Source organism: Pelodiscus sinensis, chromosome 3 (genome assembly GCF_052426305.1).
Source record: "Pelodiscus sinensis isolate ZL-2025 chromosome 3, ASM5242630v1, whole genome shotgun sequence".
Classification (NCBI taxonomy): domain Eukaryota; kingdom Metazoa; phylum Chordata; order Testudines; family Trionychidae; genus Pelodiscus; species Pelodiscus sinensis.
The window spans coordinates 3,883,791-3,910,180 of NC_143054.1; the positions used below are offsets into that span (position 1 = coordinate 3,883,791).

The 26,390-nt window shown below is 58.0% G+C and overlaps 1 protein-coding gene across 1 annotated transcript in view; it reads left to right on the plus strand.

Moving 5' to 3' along the window:
• Positions 1-26,390, plus strand: part of OTOF (otoferlin) — a 167,423-nt gene that overhangs the window by 47,139 nt on the left and 93,894 nt on the right. Inside the window, exons 4-5 of the mRNA XM_089776981.1 lie at positions 20,133-20,232; positions 21,171-21,382. Coding sequence (XP_089633107.1) covers positions 20,133-20,232; positions 21,171-21,382 — 312 coding nt within the window. The remainder of the gene's footprint in view (positions 1-20,132; positions 20,233-21,170; positions 21,383-26,390) is intronic.

Consider the following 26,390-nt stretch of genomic DNA (forward strand, 5'->3'; position numbering starts at 1 on the left):
CTCCTCCTAATGCACCCCAATATGCCGTTAGCCTTCTTGGCTACAAAGGCCTGTTGACTCATCTCCAGCTTCTCATCCACTGTAACCCCCAGGTCCTTTTCTGCAGAACTACTACTTAACCGGCTGGTCCCCAGCCTGTACCAATACTTGGGATTCTTCCGTCCCAAGGGCAGGACTCTGCACTTGTCCTTGTTGAACCTCATCAGATTTCTTTTGGCCCAATCCTCTAATCTGTCCAGGTCACTCTGGGCTCTATCCCTGCTTTCCACCATATCTGCCTCTCCCCCTGGCTTAGTGCCACCTGCAAACTTGCTGAGGGGCCACCCATCCCCTCATCCAGGTCATTCATAAAGATGTTGAACAAAACCGGCCTTAGAACCGATCCTCAGGGCACTCTGTTTGAAACTGACTGTCAGCCAGACACGGAGCCGTCGATCACTACCCACTGGGCCCGACAGTCTAGCCAGCTTTCTGTCCACGTCACAGTGCATGTATCCAATCCAGACTTCCTCAACTTGCTGGAAAGAATATTGTGGGGCCACCTCGGGGGCAGGAGAAGTCCGTTTGTGAAGGCACCTCCTTTTCGGGAACAATTCTGGGTCCCGCGCTTGTCAATTTTCCTGTCTTTTCGCTCCGCTCGTCTCTGGACTAATGGCAGGTGCCGGTTGCTTAGCAGAAGTGGACTGGGTTAGAACATGGGCTTGATGCAGGAATCCTAGCGGGAAACAGTGCGTCTCATACAGCCTCTCCGTTGGCCCAGTTTTAGGCCATTGGAGCTGGCTCGGCTTTTGTTTGCTAGAATCAAGGCCCCCGGCTCGAAAAGAGGAGATCAGCTTGGAAAAGGGGAGATTAAGGGGGGATAGGAGAGAGGTCTGTAAAATCATGCCTGGTGTGGAGAAAGTGAAGAAGGAAAAGTTATTGACTTGTTCCCATAACATAAGAACTAGAGGCCACCAAATGAAAGGAATGGGCAGCAGGTTTAAAACAAATCAAAGGAAGCTCTTCTTCACACAGCGCTCAGTTAACCTGTGGAACTCCTTGCCAGAGGAGATTGTGAAGGCGAGGGCTATAACAGGGTTTAAAAGAGAACTAGATGAATTCATGGAGGTTAAGTCCATTAATGGCTATTGGCCAGGCTGGGTAAGGAATGGTGTCCCCAGCCTCTGTTTGTCAGAGGTGGAGATGGATGGCAGGAGAGAGATCACTTGATTTGTTCCCTGCTCTGTTCACTCCCTCTGGGGCACCTGGCATTGGCCGCTGTGGGCAGACAGGGCTGGATGGACCTTTGGTCTGACCCCGTCTGGCCGCTCTGATGTTCTTATGAGGGGCAGAGCTCTCTCTGGAATCTCATTTAATCCTGAGTCCGAAAGCAACCCCCGGAAGAGCCAGCTGCTGTCCCAGGGGTGTTTCTTTGAGCCTGTCGTGCCGCCATCTAGTGGCTCCCCCACATGGAGGTTAACAGCCTAGCACTGCTGTCAGCTGATGGAGCCACTCCTCTAGCTCTCGTGGCAGCGCTCTGTGTTTTAGAATCATAAAATCATAGGACTGGAAGGGACCTCGAGAGGTCATCGAGTCCAGCCCCCCGGCCTCAAGGCAGGACCAAGCTCCGTCTACACCATCCCTGACAGATGTCTATCTAACCTGTTCTTAAATATCTCCAGAGAGGGAGATTCCACCACCTCCCTTGGCAATTTATTCCAATATTTGACCACCCTGACAGTTAGGAATTTTTTCCTAATGTCCAATCTAAACCTCCCCTGCTGCACTTTAAGCCCATTACTCCTTGTCCTGTCCTCAGGTGCTGACTGCTTCCTCGTTAGTGTTCCCTGTAAGCTAAGCTCTTGGGCGGCTGCCCAGGAGAGATTCAAATGCCACCCAGCCGATTATCAGAGCGCCCCCGCCTCCCGCAGCCGGTAGCATGTCCTTCTGTTGGTGGTGCACATCCACCCATGCCTGGGTGCACGGAACAAAATGTATTCCACACATGGGTGGGAAACAATAGAGGGCACATTGCCCATGGTCCAGCCTTTTTGCTAGATTGCCTGCGGGGTAGGGACTGCAAACAGCCAGGCGTTCCTGGCCCACGGCGCCTGTTCTAGATGGGGTGAACACGCTGTAACTCTGCCAGACCCCATAGCTCTGCCAGACCCCCATCACAGCTGGGAAATAGAGACATGCAGAGATGAAGGGACCTGCCCGGGCTCACTCCAGGAGGATGTGGCAGAGGAAGGACCAAGCTTCGGCCCCACGGGCCAGCTTTAGCAGAAGGCCTCGGGGGTTAAATCCGAGAGGGGCCAGGGCATGGGGCTGTCTCTCCGTGGCGGGGAAGGCGATCCTTGTTGCTCCTGAATAATGCACAGGCGCGGTAAGGGATAGCTGTCCCTGCCACTTGACGCCGGCGCAGGGTGAATTATTAAAGGGCCACGACGGGGATGTGGTTGCATGGCTCATTGTGGGGCTTTTGTTCCAGCCCAGAGCAGCAGTCGCCTCACAGCTAATTAGTTTGGGAAACTGGGCTCGGGGCCCCAGCTGGGCCGCCGGCCGGCTGGAGGGCAGAGGGAATTGCGCCAGCTGGCCGGACTCTTGGAGAAGCAGCGGCAGGATGTGCAGGGTTTCGGGGGGGGGGGGCGTTCTGAGGGCCCCCCAAGCGTACGCCAAGCCAGGCAGGCAGGGGATGAGGAGGTGGCATGGTGCACGTCTGTCGGGACATGGGGGCTTGACCCCAGGCTACAGGGGCCCACGCAGGGGCAGCCGTACGGCAGTCCAGGGCCCCTTGGCGTGGCACACAAGGGTCGAACAAGATCCGGTGGCTGGACGTTGAAACTGGGCCAAGTTAGACTGGAAACAAGGAGTAAAGCGGGGGGGGGGGGCTATTTTGGGTCGGGGGCCGCTGACCATCTGAAAAATCGGTCGGGGGCCTCACAAAAACGAGAAGGAAAAAGCCCCCAGATAAGAAGAAAGACCCTCCCACGTTCCCTCACACGCCAGAGTCGGAGGGGGGGGGCGGGGTGGGGTCTAGCAGATTTTGTGAGCCCCCCTAGGCTCTGGGGGTGCCAAAAGTGAGTGTGAGAAGGGGCTGCTAGGAACCAGGCTGGCAGTGAGGGGTCTGGGTTGGAGGGGGTGCAGGAATAGGGTGGAGGGTGGGGTCTAGGTGAGGCTGGTGTGGGGTCCCCAGAGCAGGGGGAGGGGAGCCCTGAGCCTCAGGGACCGGATCCAGGCAAGGCAGGGCCTGGATCCGGCCCCCGGGCCTGAGGTTCCCCACCCCTGGTAAATGGCTAGTCGTGAGGGTGGTTAACTGTTGGAACAACTGGCCGCAGGATGGGCAGGAGTCTCCATCACAGACAATTTTAAAACCAAGAGGGGATGTTTGGCTGAAAACGTGGCTCTAGTCACGAGCAGCTGAAGTGACCTAAAGGCGGGAGGCAGAAGCCCCCCCCCAACACTGCCCGTTCTCTCTGGGCCCCTCACGCCACCTGTTCCCTCCAAGTCCTCGCCCTCTTGCAGCCTCTCCCCACAATCACACCTCTCCCTTCCTCCCCTCCCCCCTCGTCCCCCATTGTGGCTGGTCAACAGTGGGGGAGGGGCATGGGCTCTTGCCCCTCCCCCACCCTGTTTCCAAGCCTGGGGCAGGAGTTTCCAAGCCTGGGGCAGTTCTCTGTGTTGAACGGTCTGGGAGGGGCTCAAACTGGATGGTCCCAGGTTCCCCTCTGGCCTGGGGCTCCATCCATGGGGCTAGGGGTGGGGCTGGCTAGAGACAGGCTGAGGGAGCCGTTTTCCACCCGAATGGGCGGGCCCATCTCCGCCAAGGCGCGTGGGGAAATCGAGGCAGCAGGGCCCAAATTCTGTGCAGAAAAAGAAGCGGGGGGGGGGGGGGGGACGCTTTCCTGTGAGGAGAATTCCACCATGGGGAAGGGCGGGAGTGGGTCTATTTTGGAGCCAGGCCAAAGCTCGCTGGGCCGGCCCGTGTCCGCAGGGGGAGAAGGGCAGTCGGACGGGCACAGGCCGTGGGCATTGCCCCAGAGAGGGTGGGAACGAGAGAGCTGGGGGGAGGGGCCCTAGCGACGGGCCTGGGGGCGTGCGGCAGACACACCCCGCGTGGCTGCACAGCGGAAACCCGCTGAACCTGCGGACTCAGCTGTGCGGGACTCGTGCGAGGGCACTCAAAGTAGCCGTGCAGACGTGCCCTGCGGGGCGCCTTGGTACTGGGGAGAAGGGGCTTGGGAATGGAAACGGGGGAGCATAAGAACGGCCAGACGGGGTCAGACCAACGGTCCATCCAGCCCAGAGTCCTGTCTGCCCACAGTGGCCAATGCCAGGTGCCCCAGAGGGAAGGAACAGAACCGGGAATTCCCAGACCCATTCCCAGACACACAGAGGCTAGGGACACTATCCCTGCCCATCCTGGCTAATAGCCATTGATGAATCTAACCTCCCATGAATTTATCTAGCTTCTTTTTTGAACCGTTCAAGACCTGGTCTTCACAACCTCCTCTGGCGAGGAGTTCCACAGGTTGACTGTGCGCTGCATGAAGAAAAACTTCCTTTGGTTTGTTTTGAACATGCTGCCTATTCATTTCATTGGATGATCCCTATGCTTTCCTCCCAGGCCCCCCACCCTATTCCTCTCATGCATTGGGGGGGGGAACCCAAGGAAGGCCTAGACCAGAGTAAGGATAGTGAATCCGGACTTTGAGGGTTAGCTATAGGGTCGTGCTTTAGACTTATTATTTCACAGGGAGGCAGCACGGTCCAATGGCTAGCACCCTGGAGACCTGGCTTCCCCTCCCAGCTCTGACTTGCTGAGTGACCTAGGGCAAGTCACTCCCCATTTAGGGCCTCAGTTTCCCCCTCTCTGGAATGGGCTGAAGGATACTTGGCCCCCTTTGTGCAGATCCAGGGGTGGGCAAGCTCCGGAAAGGTATTTCCACTCCCTCCACCGCTGCGTTCCTGCCCACCCGCGGGCTCCGGCCTGCATTGTGAACCTGTCAGCGCCAGGAGCCTGGGGCGGGCGCACACAGCATCCCACCTACGTGCTCCCGAGACAGAGCAGGAAACAGTACTGGGGGGTGGATTTCATTGCCCGGGGTAACAGGCTCCCTGCAGGGGCTTTGGCTGTCGCATTGTTCTCGCCAAAGGTTGTCTTTGGGCCTTGTGCCGTGCCATCGCTGATGCGGAAAATCGCGGCACAATTCAGCTTCTTTGTATCAACCCCCCACCCCCGACACCCCCAGGCGTTCAGCCGCCAGCTCCCAATTGGTGCCGTTTCACTCACGGGGATCGAAGGCGGCGATCGAAGGCGGAATTACTGGCAGAACATGGGGAAACCACCCCGCTCCAGAAACGAAAGGGAAAGTCGTCTCCCCGGCCCTGGCCCGTGATTGAACGGGAGACCTCTAAGGAGAAGCCAGGAGGTTGTGAGTGTGAATCAAAACGGGCAGCTTGTCCCCTGGAGTGAATACGGGGGCCAGGGCCCTAGGAAATGCTGGGCCTTTCAGAAACCAGAGCTTGGTTTGTTAACGAACTCCCAGCGCCTTCCGCAGGACGAAAATAGTTTCCTCATCCTCCGAGTCAATTCCAGTGCGGGTAACTCCCCTCTTCCTCCCTGAACCTGCCCCCCCCCGCCATCCCCTGTGGTATCACCTTGCATTGGACACGGCGTCAACTGTTATACTCTGTGGCCAGATTCCGCCCTCAGAGGTGGCTGCATTTCCATGGCGGGAGGCCGTGGACAGAGCCCAGCACCGTGGCTCCGGAGCCGCTGGCCTCCTGGAGGACCGTGGGCAAGTCCCTGCACCAGTTTGGGCCTCGGTTTCCCTATCTGCAAGACGGGGATGTCAGCACCGCTCTCCTTTGTAACGTGCTTGGAGATGTATCGCTGAACCTTGTAGCCCTTCCCGGCCCCAAGGTTACGTCTCAGAAACAGAAGTACCAGTGCAGGATTGATCTTGCTGTGGTCTCGCTGTGCCGCTTAATCGGCTCAAGGGGTAATTTTTTATTATCGCGTGTGCATGACACAAACAGCCGCTAAAATCTTCTCTAGCTTGGCCGGGCTCTCCTGCCGCTCCTCACCAGCTGCCTTGACCCTAAACTTTCTTTGCCTGCTGGAAAAAACGACAGGGCTGTCTGGAGGAGAAAGTGTCCGGGCAGGGTGTTTTGCACAGATGCAGGCGAAGGCGAAAGCCAACCGGAAACAGCCTCCTATGAGACGGGGATAGAAATGTCACCGTGTTAGTCTGGTGTAGCTGAAACAAAAAACAGGACTGTGGAGCACTTTAAAGACTAATAAACCATCTTGTTAGTCTTTAAAGTGCTGCATCGTCCTGCTTTTTGTTTCACGAGAAGGGGAGAGAGCCTCGTCGTTAAAACAAGCAAAATGCCGTCCTGGGCCCAGCTGGGCAGGAAACCGGCCAGACTTTGGCATCTCTAAGTCTGTAAATAGAGTTGCCCTTTTGGTGGCGTGAATTTTCATTCGGTGTGGTTCCGGCACCCAGAGCTGGTAAATGAATAAATATGAATGTAAACTCCAGTAACTGAATGCCGAGGCCTGCCCGTTACTTACAGGGATTCCTACACCGGTCTCGACATCCGGGACAACCAGGAATAACTGGCATTTTAGGCCTCCTTAAAGCCACTTTCCTCGTCCACCCCGCAGGAATTAAGGCGGCAAAAGCTGCTTTGGAGAGGGCTCGGTCCGTTGCCACCGCCCTGGGGTCCTTTGATCAAGGTTCAGTCAGGCGGTGGATCCTGTGACACCGAGGGTAACAGTTTGCTACTGGTGCCGGCGAATGGAGCTACCCCTTGCGCTCTGTAGCAGAGCGCCGAGCTGTGGTTCTCAAGGTCCCAGCCGGGGGCAGTCAGAACGTTGCCTGTGACCCGCTACGTCGGCTTTTGAGAAGGTGGCCGCCCTAGCGGGTGGCGAGGGGGAGTTTGGACAAGGTGAGTCCAGCGGTCCCTTCCAGCGCTGTGTTTCTAGGATTCCGTTACCGTCCCCCTCTATGTCTAGGGCCCTGCCCCCCATCCGTACTCTGAGGGGAGCTAAGTGATGGTCTGTATCCTATATCCTCTTCTGTGTGCCGGATATCAGCCTGTGACACAGGGCGGCTCACAGCCGCGGCGCCTCCTGCTGGTCACCTGGGAATTAACCTCATTCGGCGCTGGAGCGCCCCCTTCTGGCCGGTGTCTCACCCGCTATTGGCTCCACCACTGTGTTAGGACCCACGTCCCTCCCAGACGGTGGCATCCTCCCCGCAGGGCCCCCACGCTCTGGGGTCCTGCCCTTCTGGGAGCCCTCCAATCCCCTAGGCCCACCGTGCCTCAGTGCCCCACTGCCAGTCCTCTAGCCCCTCACCTCAGGAGCAAACTGCCGCCTGACATGGCCACTCAGCTTTGGGGGGGTGTGGACCAGCTGCCTGCTCTTGCCCTGGCTGCCTCCCTGCAGCCCTGGTACCCCTCAGGCCCTGCCGCCTGGGAGTTTGCCTGGCCAGAGCTCCCCAGCTCTGCCTGCCTTTCCCCAGCCCTGCTCTGGGTCAGGAAGCCTCCAGCATCCCTAGCAGCCAGGTCCCTCCTGCTCCCCAGCTGGAGCAAGAGTGAGTCCCCGCCCCGCCAGGAGTCCTATTTATACAGCCCCAGCTAGGCCCTGATTGGCTGTCTGCCTCAGCTCCGCCCTCTCAGCCTTCTCCCAGGGCTGGTTTTTAACCCTTAAAGGGCCAGCGCAGGGCAGACGCCCCGTCACACCGCTCTGTAACCCGTGTGACTCCCTGGCTCGTTTTAAACCAGTTCCACGGCTCAGGCGGCTTTCAGAGGGCGGATTTTATCACTCCCCGTTTCACGCGCTGTGGTGGAGGTGGGGGCGCAGCGCTCGCCCACGCGTGGCTGGGAAGTGCCCAGCGTGGGCATCTGGGAAGGGAGGCTAATCAGAACAGGCTACGTGCTAACCAACGAGCAGGCTGCAGAGAACAAGGACTAGTGGAGGCTGGGTCTCTAGTGGAGGAGGAGGATTTAAATACAATAAACTTGGCTCTCAAAGAGCCAGAATTCTCTCTGGACTACACTAGGGAGCTATTTCAAAATAATCCCCCTGACTATACAATTGAAACCTGAAATACTATAGAGTCTAAAGCAATCAGTACAGCGCAAAGCAATGCAAACGCAATTACTAGAAGATCTACTAGAACACAGTAATAAAGCCTAGTTCACTCCCACTTCACCTGCATGCCACTTACAGTACCCGGCAGGAGGGCGCAGTCCCTTTGATTCCCACCCATCAGGACGCCACACACTGGGTCGCCGGTGTGAAGAGCCTGTTTACTTCTAGTCACATCGAAGGGTCCATCCTGCCCATTCCCTCCTGTCGATTTTTCCTACATTTTATAGCAAAGCGAGACTTGGTCGTTCGAATAATATCTACCCATTGAAGACGTGTTGTGTAAGGAACCTAAAATGCCCCTATTTGGGGTACAGCCTACTCAGGATGTTGCAAAAACGAAGTGCGTCGTTACAGGTTTGTGGCTGCAGCTGTGTTTTCTGCATCTCAGAAACAGAAGTACCAGTGCAGGATTAATCGCCGTGTGTTCTTGATGGGGTCTCGCTGTGCCGCTTAATCGGCATTATTATGCAAAGCATTCCTGCCTCTCAAAGCTTCCCCCCACCCCCCACAGCCTTGCCTGCGTGCTTATGTGCACCACACTCGAGCCAGGCCTGAGTTTTGCTTGTTTGAGATCTGCACTGTGGCCAAGGCAAACGTCCCCATTGATCGTCAAGACAGGGCCGTCCCGGCTTCCCGACAATCTTACGGGCTCTGTCTGAAAAATGCTCGACAAATGCCAGCATTCGGTGTTTCCACGTCTCACTTGGGCTTTGGGAATAAGTCCTCACAGAAGAGGGTGTTTTTCTGTGTCCCCAGCTCCTGGGGATTCCGACGGAACAGGAATCGCTGCTTTCATTAAAAAGAAACGGTAAAAATCTTGCTCAAAACCCCAGAAAGCGAATAAAAAGATCCCACAGTTGGGTTGGGGGCTTGTTTGTTTTGAGGGGGGATTTTAAGTTTCATTATTTAGGGGGAGAGTGAGTGTGGCCTCATTTTTGGACGCTTGAGATCTTAGTAATTAGATCTCACAAGGCTCCTTTTTCTCCTGACCCTCCATCAGTCAAGCCCCTGGAACGTGAACCACAATGAAGGAGCAATTCCACCCCTACGACCCAAGCCCCTGTGACCCTTCACAGAGTCACGCAATCATAGAATCCTGGAACTGGAAGGGTCCTCGAGATGTTATCGAGTCCAGTCCCCTGCCCTCACGGCAGGACCAAGCACCGTCTAGATCATCCCTAACAGGTGTCTGTCCAACCTGCTCTGAAATATCTCCAGGGATGGAGATTCCACAACCTCCCTGGGCAATTTATTCCAGTGTTTCACCACCCTGACAGGCAGGAAGTTTTTCCTAACGTCCAAACTAAACCTCCCTTGCTGCAGTTTAAGCCCGTTGCTTCTTGTCCTATCCTCAGATGTTAAGCAGAATAATTTTTCTGCCTCCTCCTTGTAACACCCTTTTAGGTACTTGAAAGCTGCTCTCATGTCCCCCTCTCGGTGTTCTCTTTTCCAAACGAAACAAGCCCAATTCCTTCAGCCTCCCCTCTTTGTTCATGTGCTCTAGACCTTTCATCATCTGGACCGTCTCCAATTTCTCCACATCTTTCTTGTAATGTGGTGCCCAGAACTGGACACAATCCTCCAGCGCAGAGCAGAGCGGAAGAATCACGCCTCGTGTCTGGCTCACAACATTCCCGTTCATGCCTCCTAGAATCAGGTTAGCAGTGTGATGCTGTTGCCAAAAAAGCAGACTCATATTTAGCTTGTGGTCCACTATAACCCCTAGATCCCTCTCTGCAGGGTTCCTCCCTAGACAGTCGCTTCCCATTCTGTGTGTGTGACACCGATTGTTCCTTCCTAAGTGGAGCACTTTGCATTTGTCCTCCTTGAACGTCATCCTATAGAACTCAGACCATCTCTCCAGTTTGTCCGGATCAGTTTGAATTACGACCCTCTCCTGCAAAGCACTTGCAACCCCTCCCTGCTGGGAATCAGCTGCAAACTTAATAAATGCTGTAGCCTTTTTAATGAACACTTGCCAAGCTGTTTTCCTCAGTAATTACCCCCTTAGCAGCCCAGCATCCTAGCTTCCTAAATCTGTGCTGTGCTTGCAAAACGCATTACATTCGTATCTGATCAACGCTTGGAATAAAATGCACAATAAAATGTAGGCACGACGGCTGCTCTGCCAAAGCAACCTCAGGAGATCAGGAGTCCTCGCAGTGAATGAATATTTTTCGCCCGCTCTCGTGGGAATTCTCATGAAGAATAAACGGGACCGATCCGCTGCTGCTGTTCGGGGATCCTGAGGTCGGAAGAGAGAACGGGGATTATCTCCGGTCCGATTTCCTGGATCACGTAGGACTTCCTGTTTGCGCTAGAGGTTCCTGGCAGGGGTAAAACGCAGGCGAGCTCGGCTGGTTTAGGTCGGTGCTGGATGTGGCCCAAGAGCGTGCAGCTGATCAGAAGTGGAGCAGAGCCTTGGATGTGTCTGGGTGGAACGGTGCTAGGAGAGACGATTCTTTTTTTTTTCCCCACCCGTTCATTACAGAGCTTCTTAGAAAGTTTTAAACTTCTTATCAAAAATCTTACTTTTTCTAACTACTGGGCCAGGAAAGAAACTTCCTTTTGGGGGCACATTCGCCCGTAACAACCCACTGTGGTTTCCTACACCTTCCTCTAGAGCGCCTTGTGTTGGCGGTTCTTGCAGACCAGACGCCAGGGTAGATGGGCCTGTGGTCTGTTGCAGCCTGGCAGCGCCTATGTTTCTATGGCAGTAAGGCCCCACTGTTGTGTGGCAGATGTGTGTGTGGCAGGGAGTTATCTCTTCTACTTTTCCCTGTTTCATTGATGTCCCGCTCCGTGCGGCTGCAGGATTCCTACTGGACCATCTCACTCCTGCTTGGCTCCAGCCTCGGCTCTGCACGCACAGTCTCACATCCCACTCCCGCCTGTAACAGTATGATCTCCATGGAAACGGGTCCTGGCCTGTGATGGGCTGGGCCGGGGAACACCTTGCATGCACGGAGCTCCCTGATCAACCTCTCTTGCTGAGGGTGACCCTGGCTCACCACTCCACTATTGCCTCAGTTTCCCCAGCTGGTGGGTCGGCTGAGCTCTCCAGCAAATCCTGCCTCTTTGGGGGGGGGTCAGGAAAAGGCCGGTTACCTCTTCTCAGAGCTCTCCTCACCCACCACGGCTTCTCCTGAGAGCCCCAACTTTTCCCAGTGGCCTGGTCGAGAAAGCCCAAACCAACGGGACACGCTGTAAGCTTCGGTCCCAGCTCTTCCACGAGGTTTACGATAAAATCTCACCTGCTCCATGCTGTGTTGGAAGCCCTGGCCTCAGCCCCAAGGACAGGACAGGCCCAAGGACAGGGTAGGCCCAAGGAGCGGTTAGGTGGATAAGGGTGTTGATGGACTTAGATTTCTGTCAGGCGTTCGGGTACCAAGTTAGGCCCAAGGACAGGTTACGTGGATAAGGGTGTCGATGGACTTAGATTTCTGTCAGGCGTTCGGGTACCACGTAACATTTTGATTCAGAAACGGGAACGGCAAAACACCAACGAGGGGCACGTGACATGGATGAGAACCTGGCTGGCTGAGAGGCCTTAGTTATCGCTGTAAATGAAGAATCTTCATCAGGAGGATGCGTTTCCAGGGGATGCTCGCCGGGACCGGTTTTTGGCCTTGCCCCCCTTCACATTTCTAGCAGTGATGGAAACGGAGTCATCGCTGCTAAAGTCTGAATAGCCCCCAAACACTGGGGTCCCGATAGATAGCGCAGAGGGACGAGACTGCTGAGGTAGAGTGAGTTGGACCGTTCGGCAAGTGGGGGGTGCACGAACGACAGGCGATGCAGTGTGGTCCTTGTAACTGTGCATATGTAGGACCCCACAGTGTCAGCCAGACTTACACAGCGGGGGGCTCGGAGCCTCTGAGTTTGGGGAGCATGGTGGATAATCGGCTGAACGGGAGCTCCCGGTGTGACGCGGTGGCCAACAAAGCCACTGTGACACTTGCTTGTATAAACAGGAATCTAAAGTAGGATGACCTCTGTATTTGGCACGGGTGTCACTGCCGCAGGAACCCCTGTCTCCAGTGCTCGTCTCCGCAGCGCAGGAAGGATGTTGATAAATTGCAGAAGTTCCAGAGAAAAGACACAAGAAAGATTAAAGAAGTAGAGCATCTGCTGTAGGGAAACGAGGAGTCCTGTGGCACCGCAGGGTACGTCTACGCAACTGCATTCTTTCGCAATAACTGACATTAACTCTATAACATCATGCCTGGTATGGAAAAAGTGAACAAGGAAGAGTTATTGACTTATTCCCACAATATAAGAACTAGGGGTCACCCAATGAAATGAATAGGCAGCAGGTTTAAAACAAACCAAAGGATGCTTTTCTTCATGCAGCGCACAGTCAACCTGTGGAACTCCTCGCCAGAGGATGTGGTGAAGACTAAGACTTTAACAGGGTTCAAAAAAGAGCTAAGTACATTCACGGAGGTTAGGTCCATCAATGGCTACTAGCCAGGATGGGTAGGACTGGTGCCCCTGGCCTCTGTTTGTCTAGAAATGGATGACAGGGGAAGGATCACGTGAGGATTCCCTGTTGTGTTTCCTCCCCCTGGGCCATCTGGCATTGGCCACTGTTGGCAGACAGGACACTTCGCCAAAGGATCAATGCCCACAAAACAGATATCAGACAGGATCACAAAGAAAAAACAGTGTCTTGCCATTTCAACCAGAAGGGACACTCTCTCAATGACTTAATTACCTGCATCCTGCTTCAGAAGCCTTTTAAATCTGCACTTGAAAGGGAATCCTCTGAATTGTTATTCATGCTAAAATTCGACAATCTACGCGTAGGTCTCAACAAAGACGCTAACTATCTTCCCCATTACAAAGATAGCTTCCCTAATTATCACCTCTAATACCATTCGCTCACAGACATTTACCTCCCCCCCCCCCCCGCATCCCCCTCCTGTTCTGAAATGTGATTTGTCCTTTTCATATGTGTTCATTTTTTTAATTGTATCCTTTGGTATATCTGGTTGTGACAATTTTCTTCCACTATTTGATCTGAGGAAGTGGGTCTGGCCCACGAAAGCTCATCACCTAATAAACCATCTTGTTAGTCTTTAAAGTGCTACATGGTCCTGTATTTTGTTTCAGCTACACCAGACTAACACGGCTGCATTTCTATCGTAAGGGGAGAAGAATGTGCTGCCTCGGGGGGGGCGGGGGGGAGAACTGGCAGCCACGGCGCGTTGGACCTGGACAAGGGCGCTGCGGCTGCCCCGAGTGACCCAGCAAAGCTGCCGCCTTTCGCTCAGGAGCGGGCCGGGCGTCCCATGAATTATGAAACACTTGGAAGCAGCACGCTGGGTAGAAGGCTGCTGAATATTTCATCCCCTCCGGCCTGGCCTGGGAGCTGGGGGCTGATCAGACGCCAAACCCTGAGGCGGCCCTCTCTCAGCAAGTCACACGCGGGCGGATGAAGGACAAAGCCAGGCCGTGCCCTGGAGGCGTGAGAGGAGGAGTCGAGAGGGGGGAGCAATGAAAATGAGGACGGGAGACAGGCAGGGGAAAGGGGGCGGACCGGAGTGTGTCTAGCTTGGCTTAAGCTCTCAGCAGAGCGTTCGAAGGGGTCCAGCACCAGTCCAAAGTCAGCACGACCGTGCCATCTCCAGAACATCAGAGCGGTCCGACCAAAGGTGCCCCAGAAGGAGTGAACAGAACCCTGGGACTGGAAGGGCCCTCGAGACGTCATCGAGTCCAGTCTCCTGCCCTCACGGCATGACCCAGCACCCTCTAGTCCATCCCTGACAGGTGTCTGTCCAACCTGCTCTGAAATATCCCCAGGGATGGAGATTCCACAACCTCCCTGGGCAATTTATTCCAGTGTTTCACCACCCTGACAGGCAGGAAGTTTTTCCTAATGTCCAACCTAAACCTCCCTTGCTGCAGTTTAAGCCGGCTTTTAAGCTCTGATAGAGGCAGCAAAGAGGGAGCGGAAGTGACTAGTCGACTTTTGCGTATCAGTTAGTCGACCAGTCGCTTACATGCCTAGTGGACGCTCCGCTTATAAATTCAACCGCAGGGGGGTTATTTCGAAATAACGCTGCAGCTTAAAAGCCGGTTCCCACCCAGCGCCATCTCTGTGGGGAAGAGGTTCAGTGGGAAAAGGGCTCTTGTTCCATTTCAAAAGCAGAAGCGCCGTGGGGAGCTCGGGGTGAGCTGCTTCCCGGGGCTCTTGTACATTTCAAAAGCAGGCAGCGTGGAGCCAGCAGGAGATTGCTTGAGCTGCCCCGCTGGCCCTGCGCTTCCGCCTTCGAAATGGAGCAATAGCCGGCAGGCGCCCTTCTCGATGGATCGAATAGTCGATGCAGATGACATCGACTGTTCGATGAGCTGATTCATAGAAATGTCACATCCTCAGCATCCACACTACCAAGCCAAGCCCGCTGTTCTAAAATAACGGGCCGAAGAATTTGAAATCTGGACTCAGGGAATAACACTAATTTCCAAACAGTTATTTCATAAAAGCATCCGTGTGGACGTGCCGGTGCTGCTATTTCGAAATAGCTACTCCCCAGAGTAATTACTCCCCCAGGTTTCCTGGGGCTCTAAGTCGAGGGAGAGCGCCCGCATTAATGGAGCCTGCCTGGGACTCGTTCTGAGGGTTTCCTCGAGTGGGGACGCGCTATTTTGGTGTTGTTAAATCGGGAATTTATTAAGTCGAATTTAGCTATTGCGAAATAATTTCCTAGTGGAGACAGGCCCTAAAACTGATCTGCAATGAGCAGCCCTACATAAACAAACCTGCCTGCAGAGCCCAGCTCAGGGTAACTCTAGGGCTACGTCGAGACTGCAAGCCTCTTTCGAAAGAGGCTTTTTTTGAAAGATACTTTTGAAAAAGCCTCTTTCGAAAAAGAGGGTCCAGACGACAACCAGTATGTTCGAAAAAGCAAGCCGCTTTTTTGAAAGAGAGCATCCAGGCAGTCTGGATGCTCTCTTTCGAAAAAGCCCTGTTTGCATTACGTAGCGTCTTTTTTCAAAAGAGCACTTTCGAAAAAAGGCGTTCTTCCTCATAAAACGAGTTTTTCCGTGGTCGAAAAAACTGCCTTGTTCTTTTGATTTACTTTCGAAAGAACGCGGCAGCAGTCTAGACACAGGGGAAGGTTTTTTGAAAAAAGGCCACTTTTTTTTCGAAAAAACCCTGTAGTCTAGACACACCCTAGAAAAACAAGCTTCAGGAGGTAGCCAAGTTAGTCTGTACAGGATAAACTTAAAACACAACGAATGGTCTGGTAGCACTTTATAGATAGTCTATACGGTGCTTCCAGACCATGTTATTTTTTAAGTTTATCTAGAAAAACAAACTTGTCTGAAGAACCCAAAGCAAGATTTAAAAAAATAAACACTCACAGGTTATGTCTACATTGTATTCCTCCTTTGAGAGAGAAATGCAAATGCAGATGAACAAAATTGAAAATGAAGCATGCATTTGAATTTCCCATGCTTCATTTACATAATCACGGCCAGCCTCTTTTCTGAAATACGGTATTTCGAGGGAAAAAAGGTTGTTTTTTTTAAAAGAAACCCTTCCTTCGAAATAACCCTTACTCCTTAAAAAATTAGGTTTAAAGGTTATTTTGAAGGAAGGGTTTCTTTTTGAAATAACCTCATTTGGACCGCATTTTTTTCTCGAAATACAGTATTTCGGAAAAGCAGCCGGCTGCGATTATGCAAATGAGGTGTGAGAAATTCAAATCCGTGCTTCATTTGCACTTTTGTTTGTCTGTATTTGCATTCCTCTCTCGAAGGAGGAATGCAATGTAGACATACCAAAACAGACACAACTTGTTTGGAGGGCTCTCCCGCCATGAGCAAGCCTAGAGTAACAAACCAGGGGTCTGAATTTTAAGCCAGTCAAAGCATTTTACCCAGGAAGCCTTCTCAAGCTTGTAGAGAGGCTCCCGGCTTCCAAATTCTTTGCCCACGGAGGAGCGATACACCGATGCTGTGTGATAAGCCCACTCGAAAGAAGATCCGGGCTGCTGTAGGAAGCAGCAATGCATTATTCATTGCATACACAGCGGAATGAAGTACGCACGCAATTCATATTTAATGGCTTCCACACCATTGGGAGAGGGGTAGCTCAGTGCTTTGAGCAGTGGCTTGCTAAACCCAAGGTTGTGAGTTCAATTCTTGACCAGGCCATTTAGGGGCCTGGGGCAAATCTGTCAGGGATGGTGCATGGTCCTGCCTTGAGAGCAAGGGACTGGACTCAATGATCTCTCGCAGTCCTTTCCAGCTCTATGAGATGGTATATCTCCATATATTATTAAAACAGCTGCATGCTGGGATTTCTCACCTCGCTCGGCATGGTGCCTCTGGGGTGTGGCAGCAGAGGGCCCCTCAGACATGCGTCCTTCTGAAAGAGGAGCAAGTCTCCCACCCAGTGGGCATTTGCTGGGCTTGCCTGCTTTGAAAGCACCTGCCACGTGGCGTGGCACCACGCTAGAGGGGTGGAGTCCGGCACATCTCCTCGCTTCCCAGGCAAAGTCCCAGGTAGCATCGCCCTGCGGCCATGGCAGGATGGTGCTGGCCAAACACCTGGTGGTGAATCTTGCCAGCTGGGTTGGTCAGATCATCTCCACCAGGTCTGTGGCTTGTGAACCGTTCAGTCAATGACCTGAGCTTGGCCATGTGGCAGGGTTTTTCTTCCCTGGATGACTGAAAGGTTTAAAATGTGAGACTAGCCAGTAACACGTAAAGGCATCTCCTGCGCTGATCCGGGTACACGGGTGTGTTCGCACAGGACCACAGCGATGAGGGTGGCGAGCAGGCGTTCTCCAAATGTATACACACAGTACGGTGAGTCCATGGAATACACACAGTACAGTGCGTCCATGGATGTCTGTTCTCTGTTCTCCAAATGTACACAAATGGCACAGTGCGTTTGTGGATTTTCGTTCTCCAAACGTATACACATGATACACATGGATAACCGTTCTCCAAAGTTGTCCAGCAAGTAGGGTGTGTTCATGGACGTGCACGCAGAGGGAATATTGAAGGGGTTGGAAGAGGTGGGCAGATGGTCCCAACATGAGTCTGGCTCTGAAGTCTCCAAGGACTGGTCTACGTCGCAGAGTTAGGCTGGCGCAAGGCAGCTTCCGCTGTCCCCACAACAAATACGATGAAAGGTCTAGAACGCGTGAGCTCTGAGGGGAGGCTGAAGGAATTGGGCGTGTTAAGTTTGGGAAGGAGAAGACGGGGGACATGAGAGCTGTTTTCAAGTACCTGAAAGAGTGTCACAAGGAGGAGGAGGGAAAATTGTTCCCCTTGGCCTCTGAGGACAGGACAAGAAGCAATGGGCTTAAACTGCAGCAAGGGAGGTTTAGGTTGGACACTAGGAAAAACTTCGTGCCCGTCAGGGTGGTGAAACACTGGAATAAGTTGCCTGGGGGGGGTTGTGGAATCTCCATCCCTGGGGATATTTCAGAGCAGTCGGACAGACACCGGTCAGGGATGCTCTAGATGGTGCTTGGTCCTGCCGTGAGGGCAGGGGGCTGGACTCCCAAGGCTCCTTCTGAGGAATCGTTTATGATCCGATGCTTCTATGAGCTCTGCAGCGTCTGCCTTTGAGTTTGGCTCCTGCGGCCGTAGCTGCCCCTTTCCTCCAACTCAATAGCCCTTCTTCCTGAGACACGCAGCGGCACGGCCGACATGGCTACGTCAGCGCAGTGTCAGTGTCAGTGTCGGCGCGGCGGGGTGACTGCGACCGGCTTCCGGGGGCCATCCCACAATGCCCCACGCTGGCGGTACAGCGGGAGCCAGCGCTCCTGGGGAGGACGCGCCGGGCTGCCGCAAGCAGCACAGCGTAGCCAGGCAGGAGCCATGTGATCGCTGCGGCGGCGAGGTGGAGGGGTGTGGGGTAGACATGGCGCGAGGGATGGATCATCTGAAGAGGTAGCGCCTCCTTGCGGAGCACGGCTGGGCTGACAGCGGGACGGACGGGCGGGCGGATGTCTCGGCAGTGGGGTGAAACGGGCCGTTCTCTGCCCTGCTGCACACGCCCCGAGCGACCGTGGCCGAGCCACGCAGAGTCCGTGGCCGTGTACACTGTACAGTGGTAAACTGAGGCAGCGGGGTGGAGAGCCCAGATCCATCTATCAGGCTACGGTGCTGAAACAGCCGCGTCCCTATTCCCGCTCAGGCTGTGAAACCCAGCGAAAGGGTGGAGCCCAGGACCCGAGCCCAGCCCAGTGAGAACCCCCATGCTGGTATATTTAGTGTTGTAGCAGGAGCCCGAGTCTGGGAACCAGGGATCTGAGCCTGGTGATGCAGGGTGTTTTTCATTCGCAGTCTGACGTACCCTCAGTCTCTCCCTGCCTCAGTTTCCCACCTGTACCATGGGCTAACAGGCCTGCCCTGCCTCACCGGGTAAATACAGTCAAATGGGCCAAGTGCTCAGACACTATGTTGAGCAGACCCAGATTAATACACCAGTGTGGGGCCAATCGGATGCCCAGAGCTGTTCCCCTCCCCCCTGCAAAGCACCGGCTGCCCCGGGGCCGAGCGAGGCCCTGCGGGTTACGGGTAGCAGACCAAGGTGTGAATTCGTGGCGCTGCGCGACTCGTTCTGCCACGCCCTCCGCATGCACGGTCTGTAGGGTCGCCAAGTGTCCGGCTTTGAACCGGACAGTCCAGTATTGGAGCTTTCTGTCAGGAAACAAATTGAGAAACTAGAACTGAGAAAATAGAAGTGTCGGGTATTTTCTAAAGCAGCTGTCACGTCGATTGTGATGTCATGTCAAGTGTGTCCGGTACTTTTGTTGAAACCATCTGGCGACCCTAACGGTCTGTCCTCTGGAGAGCAGGCGGGCCTGGGCCGGCGCGGCAGAGCTGCGGTGAGGGCAGGGCGGACGACCTCGGAGAGCGTAGCAGGGGCGCCGGGCCGGGCTACCGGCGTTTCGTGCTCGGGCCTCGCTCGTTTCGCCCGGCGGTGAGCTGCGCTGCTCGCTTCGGGGCGACGCCAAATATGAAAAAATGGATGGATACATGGAACTGATCCTGAGATACAGGGGTGCCGGATGGGGGGAGGGAGGTCAGAGGCCCCCTCTCCAGTTTTAAAAGCTGCAGGGCTAGGCCTTCCCAATTTCTGAGGGCGAGTGTCAGGAGAGAGGCAGATAGGAGCAAGCAGGGGCTAGGGGAAGAGGGGCCGGGGAGTGAGGCCTCGGGGAAGGAGCTGTGTGAGGAGGCAGCTCAGGGAGAAGAGGCAGCATGGGGCAGACAGCAGTGGGCCCCCCCATTTTGGGGCCCTTCTGCTGCTCGTGTTGAAACAGCCCAGGGGGATCTGATGCTGAGCCAGGGCCGGCCCACAACATGTTGGCACCTGGGGCGGGGAGCTCAAATGACGCCTCCATGCCCCCTCGCTTGGGCCAAACTTTGCAAGGTCTCAGATTTCTGGGTCCTAGTGGCCCCCCCCCCCAGTCTGGCACCTGAGGCGGCCGCCTCAGTTTGCCTCACGGCCAGGCCAGCCCTGTGCTGAGCACTGTATTCGGGTCCTCCCACCGGCGTGGCCACGGGCTAGCTTGCTTGCAAATGGGGCCGGCGCTCCAGGCGGCCTTGCTGGCCAACGGCAGAGCCAAGGGGGAGGAAGGAGGAGGAGCAAGGGCCAGTAGGCACCTGGCTGCCGGGGCGCAACGCTGCAGGGCTGGCTCTGCCAGTAGGGGGCGCTCCGGCACGCCGAGCCAGTGCATTCCCTGCAGACCTAGAGAAAGGAGAAACCCCCTATAGCCCCACGGGTCTCTTCTCGCCAGGGCTCCCTGTTCCTTACGGTTCCCTAACTCCTCACACCGTGCTGGGCAAACGCAAACCAACGAGGCAAGGGCAGCGGAGCCCGATGATAAAGGCACCCCTCCCCCAGCTTCCTGGGCGGGGGGGTTCTCTTCCCTTTAGTGGCCCCCTTGGGCTGGGGGGGTCCATGGCCTCTCCCAGCCAGTAGCTCCCACGCTCTCCTCTGTTTGCTTCCCAGACTCATCGGCACCTTCCGCATGGTCCTGCAGAAGGTGGTGGAGGAAGGGCAGCTGGAGGTGACGGACACTTTGATCGACGACAATAACGCCGCCGTCCGGGTAGGTGACCCCAGCGGCCCCTCTCCGCCCTGCAGAGGGTGCGGGCGGGACCACTGCCCCCGGCTGGCTTAGCTGCTTCGGTCAGAGCGTGGCCCTCGGGGGCCCACCGGGGCGCCACCCCGCGGCAGCTTTCCCCTGTGGGTCTTCGCTGACCTCTCGCCCAGGCTCAGGATCGAGGGGTGCGAAACGAGGGGGGGTCTCTACACTGAGCCAGCGGGGGGATTCCCGCCAAGGGGAGACGCCCCGGGGCTAGCGCTCATCCTCCCGGTGACCAACAGGCTGAAAACCAGCTGGAACGGCACCCCAGCGCCAAGTGCACCGCCCCGTTTCTGGGCTCCGTTCTGATCACATATAATGCCTGGTAGGGGGTAGCGGAGGGAGAGAATCGGCCAGCAGGGAGCGGGACTGACCCGGGTGCACACACATCCCGGGACGCTGCCCGTCCCGCGCACGGTCCTGGCGAAACACGAGTGAGTCCAGCCCCAGGGCCTCCCTCCTGCCCCGGCCCCGCACCCCGCCCTCGCCTAGTTGCGTATTGCCCGGCTGGTAGACACACTCAGGCAGTGCGAATCGCGCAGTGCGAGTGTCTCTACCAGCCAGGCAGTTTGCAACTACGTCCTGATAATACAAAAACTCACCTTGTTAGAAAATACCAGACGTTTCTATGTCCGGTGTTTTCTCAATTTGTTTCCCGGACAGAACCCTCAAATACCGGAATGTCCGGTTCAAAACCGGACACCTGGCGACCCTAGCACGAGCTGAACGCCCCGCGGTGCGCTCAGCGCCGGCGTCCGCGGGGGGCAATTTCCCTGGCCCACGCTACACGGGGATCGAGCGAGATGCTCCGAGGGTCCCTTCTGGGCTTGGCACGGCGGAATCCACCTCCCCTCCAGCAGGCTGGGTTCAGCGGCTGAGCCTGGCTTTGGGTTTTGTTCCAGACCAGCGTCTCCATAGAGATCAGGTACCAAGCCCTGGATGGGGCCGTGGGCGCCTGGAGCGACGGGGAATTCCTGGACAGTCCTAGCTCCCGGCCGGAGAGCGACAGCGCCTTCGAGACAGACAGCCTGCTCCCCGGGCACCGGCAGGGCCCTGCGGCGCCGCCCGGCAAGCCCGGCTCCAGCCTGCTGTCGGCGGAGAGGCACTTCCGGAGGTAATGTGCAAAGATCGCGGCCCCGGGCGCTGCCTGGCGTGGGCGGCAACCTCCCACGTGTGGCCGTGGCGGGGGAACGCGAGGCCACATTCGTAGCGCCGCCATCTTCCCGCAAAGCTGGATCCCAGGGCATTGTTGCAGCCGGGGATCCACCAGGCTAGGCCGGCGTGCAGGTGGGTGCATGGCGGGACCCGGTTGCAGCCGCTTCTCTTCTGCCTCGAAACTCAGGCCAAAAAACAAAGCCTCTCAAACACAGGAGAAAAATTAGCCTGACAGACTCATTTCCTGGTTCCCGGGCCAAGCTCCGCCCCCTGTGACGAAGGCTCCGCCCCCTTGAATAAAACAGGTTGCCTGTTCTGCTTCAGTGCCATCCTGTTCCCGGGTCCATGGAGAGCTGGCTCCTGAGACGCCGGCTACCGGCCAGCCAGGAGGGGAACCCAGCACTGGCCAACAGACGCTGCACTTCTAGCTCGCCGCAACCGCAGGGCGAAGCGGGAGGGGACACGGGCGGCCTTCGCTGCCCCCACGCGGCAACTGCTGGCCAATGCAGGCGTGTCCCGGGAACATCCCCCTGGTGCAGCGTGGGGCCTGGCTAAGGACCGGCCATCAGCACTCGTGCTGGGGTCTGGTGCGCCCAGGCACACGCAGCCGGGAGAGCACCTCGGGCGGGTCGCTGAGCACAGGTTAGCAACGGGCCCGCTGTCGCTGGGGAAGCCCCACAGACCGGCCGTCCCAGGCATGGCCCTGGGGGCACTGAGCATCCAAGCTAACCTGTGAGGGAGGCTTGTCCTGTGTCCGGGAGGGGGGGATGCAAATGGCACCAAATGCAGCTGGGGGAGGCTGGCTGGCGGTCAGGCCTCCTCAGATTGGCTGGGATTGTAATCCTTGGAGTTTACAGGGCCCCTTGAGTGTCCAAGGGCCCCCAGCACTTCACTGGCAGTGTAAGGCACCACGGGCAGGCAGCCACCTCTGGGGTGGAGCTGGCAGCTGGATTATAGCACCATGGGCAGGCAGCCACCTCTGGGCTGGCCATTGGATTATAGCACCACGGACAGGCAGCCACCTCTGGGGTGGAGCTGGAATCTGGATTATAGCACCATGGGCAGGCAGCCACCTCTGGGGTGGAGCTGGAATCTGGATTATAGTACCATGGGCAGGCAGCCACCTCTGGGGTGGAGCTGGAATCTGGATTATAGTACCATGGGCAGGCAGCCACCTCTGGGGTGGAGCTGGAATCTGGATTATAGCACCATGGGCAGGCAGCCACCTCTGGGGCGGGCGCTGGCCACTGGATTATAGCACCACGGGCAGGCAGCCACCTCTGGGGCGGGTGCTGGCCGTTGGATTATAGCACCACGGGCAGGCAGCCACCTCTGGGGCGGGTGCTGGCCATTGGATTATAGCACCCTGGGCAGGCAGCCACCTCTGGGGCGGGCGCTGGCCATTGGATTATAGCACCTCGGGCAGGCAGCCACCTCTGGGGCGGGCGCTGGCCACTGGATTATAGCACCACGGGCAGGCAGCCACCTCTGGGGCGGGCGCTGGCCATTGGATTATAGCACCACGGGCAGGCAGCCACCTCTGGGGCGAGCGCTGGCCATTGGATTATAGCACCACGGGCAGGCAGCCACCTCTGGGGCGGGCGCTGGCCATTGGATTATAGCACCACGGGCAGGCAGCCACCTCTGGGGCGAGCGCAGGCCACTGGATTATAGCACCTCGGGCAGGCAGCCACCTCTGGGCTGGCCACTGGATTATAGCACCACGGGCAAGCAGCCACCTCTGGTGCGGGCGCTGGCCGCTGGATTATAGCACCACGGGCAGGCAGCCACCTCTGGTGCGGGCGCTGGCCACTGGATTATAGCACCCTGGGCAGGCAGCCACCTCTGGGGCGGGCGCTGGCCGCTGGGTTGTAGCACCACGGGCAGGCAGCCACTTCTGGGGCGGGCGCTGGCCGCTGGGTTGTAGCACCACGGGCAGGCAGCCACCTCTGGGGCGGGCGCTAGCCGCTGGGTTATAGCACCACGGGCAGGCAGCCACCTCTGGGGCGGGCGCTAGCCGCTGGGTTGTAGCACCACGGGCAGGCAGCCACCTCTGGGGCGGGCGCTGGCCGCTGGGTTATAGCACCACGGGCAGGCAGCCACCTCTGGGCTGGGCGCTGGCCGCTGGGTTATAGCACCACGGGCAGGCAGCCACCTCTGGGGCGGGCGCTGGCCGCTGGGTTATAGCACCACGGGCAGGCAGCCACCTCTGGGGCGGGCGCTGGCCGCTGGGTTATAGCACCATGGGCAGGCAGCCACCTCTGGGGCGGGCGCTAGCCGCTGGGTTATAGCACCACGGGCAGGCAGCCACCTCTGGGGCGGGCACTGGCCGCTGGGTTATAGCACCCTGGGCAGGCAGCCACCTCTGGGGCGGGCACTGGCCGCTGGGTTATAGCACCCTGGGCAGGCAGCCACCTCTGGGGCGGGCACTGGCCGCTGGGTTATAGCACCACGGGCAGGCAGCCACCTCTGGGGCGGGCGCTGGCCGCTGGGTTATAGCACCACGGGCAGGCAGCCACCTCTGGGGCGGGCGCTAGCCGCTGGGTTATAGCACCCTGGGCAGGCAGCCACCTCTGGGCTGGGCGCTGGCCGCTGGGTTATAGCACCATGGGCAGGCAGCCACCTCTGGGCTGGGCGCTGGCCGCTGGGTTATAGCACCCTGGGCAGGCAGCCACCTCTGGGGCGGGCGCTGGCCGCTGGGTTGTAGCACCCTGGGCAGGCAGCCACCTCTGGGGCGGGCGCTGGCCGCTGGGTTATAGCACCACGGGCAGGCAGCCACCTCTGGGGCGGGCGCTGGCCGCTGGGTTATAGCACCCTGGGCAGGCAGCCACCTCTGGGGCGGGCGCTAGCCGCTGGGTTATAGCACCCTGGGCAGGCAGCCACCTCTGGGGCGGGCACTGGCCGCTGGGTTATAGCACCCTGGGCAGGCAGCCACCTCTGGGGCGGGCACTGGCCGCTGGGTTATAGCACCCTGGGCAGGCAGCCACCTCTGGGGCGGGCGCTGGCCGCTGGGTTATAGCACCACGGGCAGGCAGCCACCTCTGGGGCGGGCGCTGGCCGCTGGGTTATAGCACCACGGGCAGGCAGCCACCTCTGGGGCGGGCGCTGGCCGCTGGGTTATAGCACCCTGGGCAGGCAGCCACCTCTGGGGCGGGCGCTGGCCGCTGGGTTGTAGCACCCTGGGCAGGCAGCCACCTCTGGGGCGGGCGCTGGCCGCTGGGTTATAGCACCACGGGCAGGCAGCCACCTCTGGGGTGGAGCTGGCCGCTGGGTTATAGCACCATGGGCAGGCAGCCACCTCTGGGGCGGGCGCTGGCCGCTGGGTTGTAGCACCACGGGCAGGCAGCCACTTCTGGGGCGTGCGCTGGCCGCTGGGTTATAGCACCACGGGCAGGCAGCCACTTCTGGGGCGGGCGCTGGCCGCTGGGTTATAGCACCACGGGCAGGCAGCCACCTCTGGGGCGGGCGCTGGCCGCTGGGTTATAGCACCACGGGCAGGCAGCCACCTCTGGGGCGGGCGCTGGCCGCTGGGTTATAGCACCACGGGCAGGCAGCCACCTCTGGGCTGGGCGCTGGCCGCTGGGTTATAGCACCACGGGCAGGCAGCCACCTCTGGGCTGGGCGCTGGCCGCTGGGTTATAGCACCCTGGGCAGGCAGCCACCTCTGGGGCGGGCGCTGGCCGCTGGGTTGTAGCACCCTGGGCAGGCAGCCACCTCTGGGGCGGGCGCTGGCCGCTGGGTTATAGCACCACGGGCAGGCAGCCACCTCTGGGGTGGAGCTGGCCGCTGGGTTATAGCACCATGGGCAGGCAGCCACCTCTGGGGCGGGCGCTGGCCGCTGGGTTGTAGCACCACGGGCAGGCAGCCACTTCTGGGGCGTGCGCTGGCCGCTGGGTTATAGCACCACGGGCAGGCAGCCACTTCTGGGGCGGGCGCTGGCCGCTGGGTTATAGCACCACGGGCAGGCAGCCACCTCTGGGGCGGGCGCTGGCCGCTGGGTTATAGCACCACGGGCAGGCAGCCACCTCTGGGGCGGGCGCTGGCCGCTGGGTTATAGCACCACGGGCAGGCAGCCACCTCTGGGGTGGAGCTGGCCGCTGGGTTATAGCACCATGGGCAGGCAGCCACCTCTGGGGCGGGCGGTGGCTGCTGGGTTGTAGCACCACGGGCAGGCAGCCACTTCTGGGGCGTGCGCTGGCCGCTGGGTTATAGCACCACGGGCAGGCAGCCACTTCTGGGGCGGGCGCTGGCCGCTGGGTTATAGCACCACGGGCAGGCAGCCACCTCTGGGGCGGGCGCTGGCCGCTGGGTTATAGCACCACGGGCAGGCAGCCACCTCTGGGGTGGAGCTGGCCGCTGGGTTATAGCACCATGGGCAGGCAGCCACCTCTGGGGCGGGCGCTGGCCGCTGGGTTGTAGCACCACGGGCAGGCAGCCACTTCTGGGGCGGGCGCTGGCCGCTGGGTTATAGCACCACGGGCAGGCAGCCACCTCTGGGGCGGGCGCTGGCCGCTGGGTTATAGCACCACGGGCAGGCAGCCACCTCTGGGGCGGGCGCTGGCCGCTGGGTTATAGCACCACGGGCAGGCAGCCACCTCTGGGGTGGAGCTGGCCGCTGGGTTATAGCACCATGGGCAGGCAGCCACCTCTGGGGCGGGCGGTGGCTGCTGGGTTGTAGCACCACGGGCAGGCAGCCACTTCTGGGGCGTGCGCTGGCCGCTGGGTTATAGCACCACGGGCAGGCAGCCACTTCTGGGGCGGGCGCTGGCCGCTGGGTTATAGCACCACGGGCAGGCAGCCACCTCTGGGGCGGGCGCTGGCCGCTGGGTTATAGCACCACGGGCAGGCAGCCACCTCTGGGGTGGAGCTGGCCGCTGGGTTATAGCACCATGGGCAGGCAGCCACCTCTGGGGCGTGCGCTGGCCGCTGGGTTGTAGCACCACGGGCAGGCAGCCACCTCTGGGCTG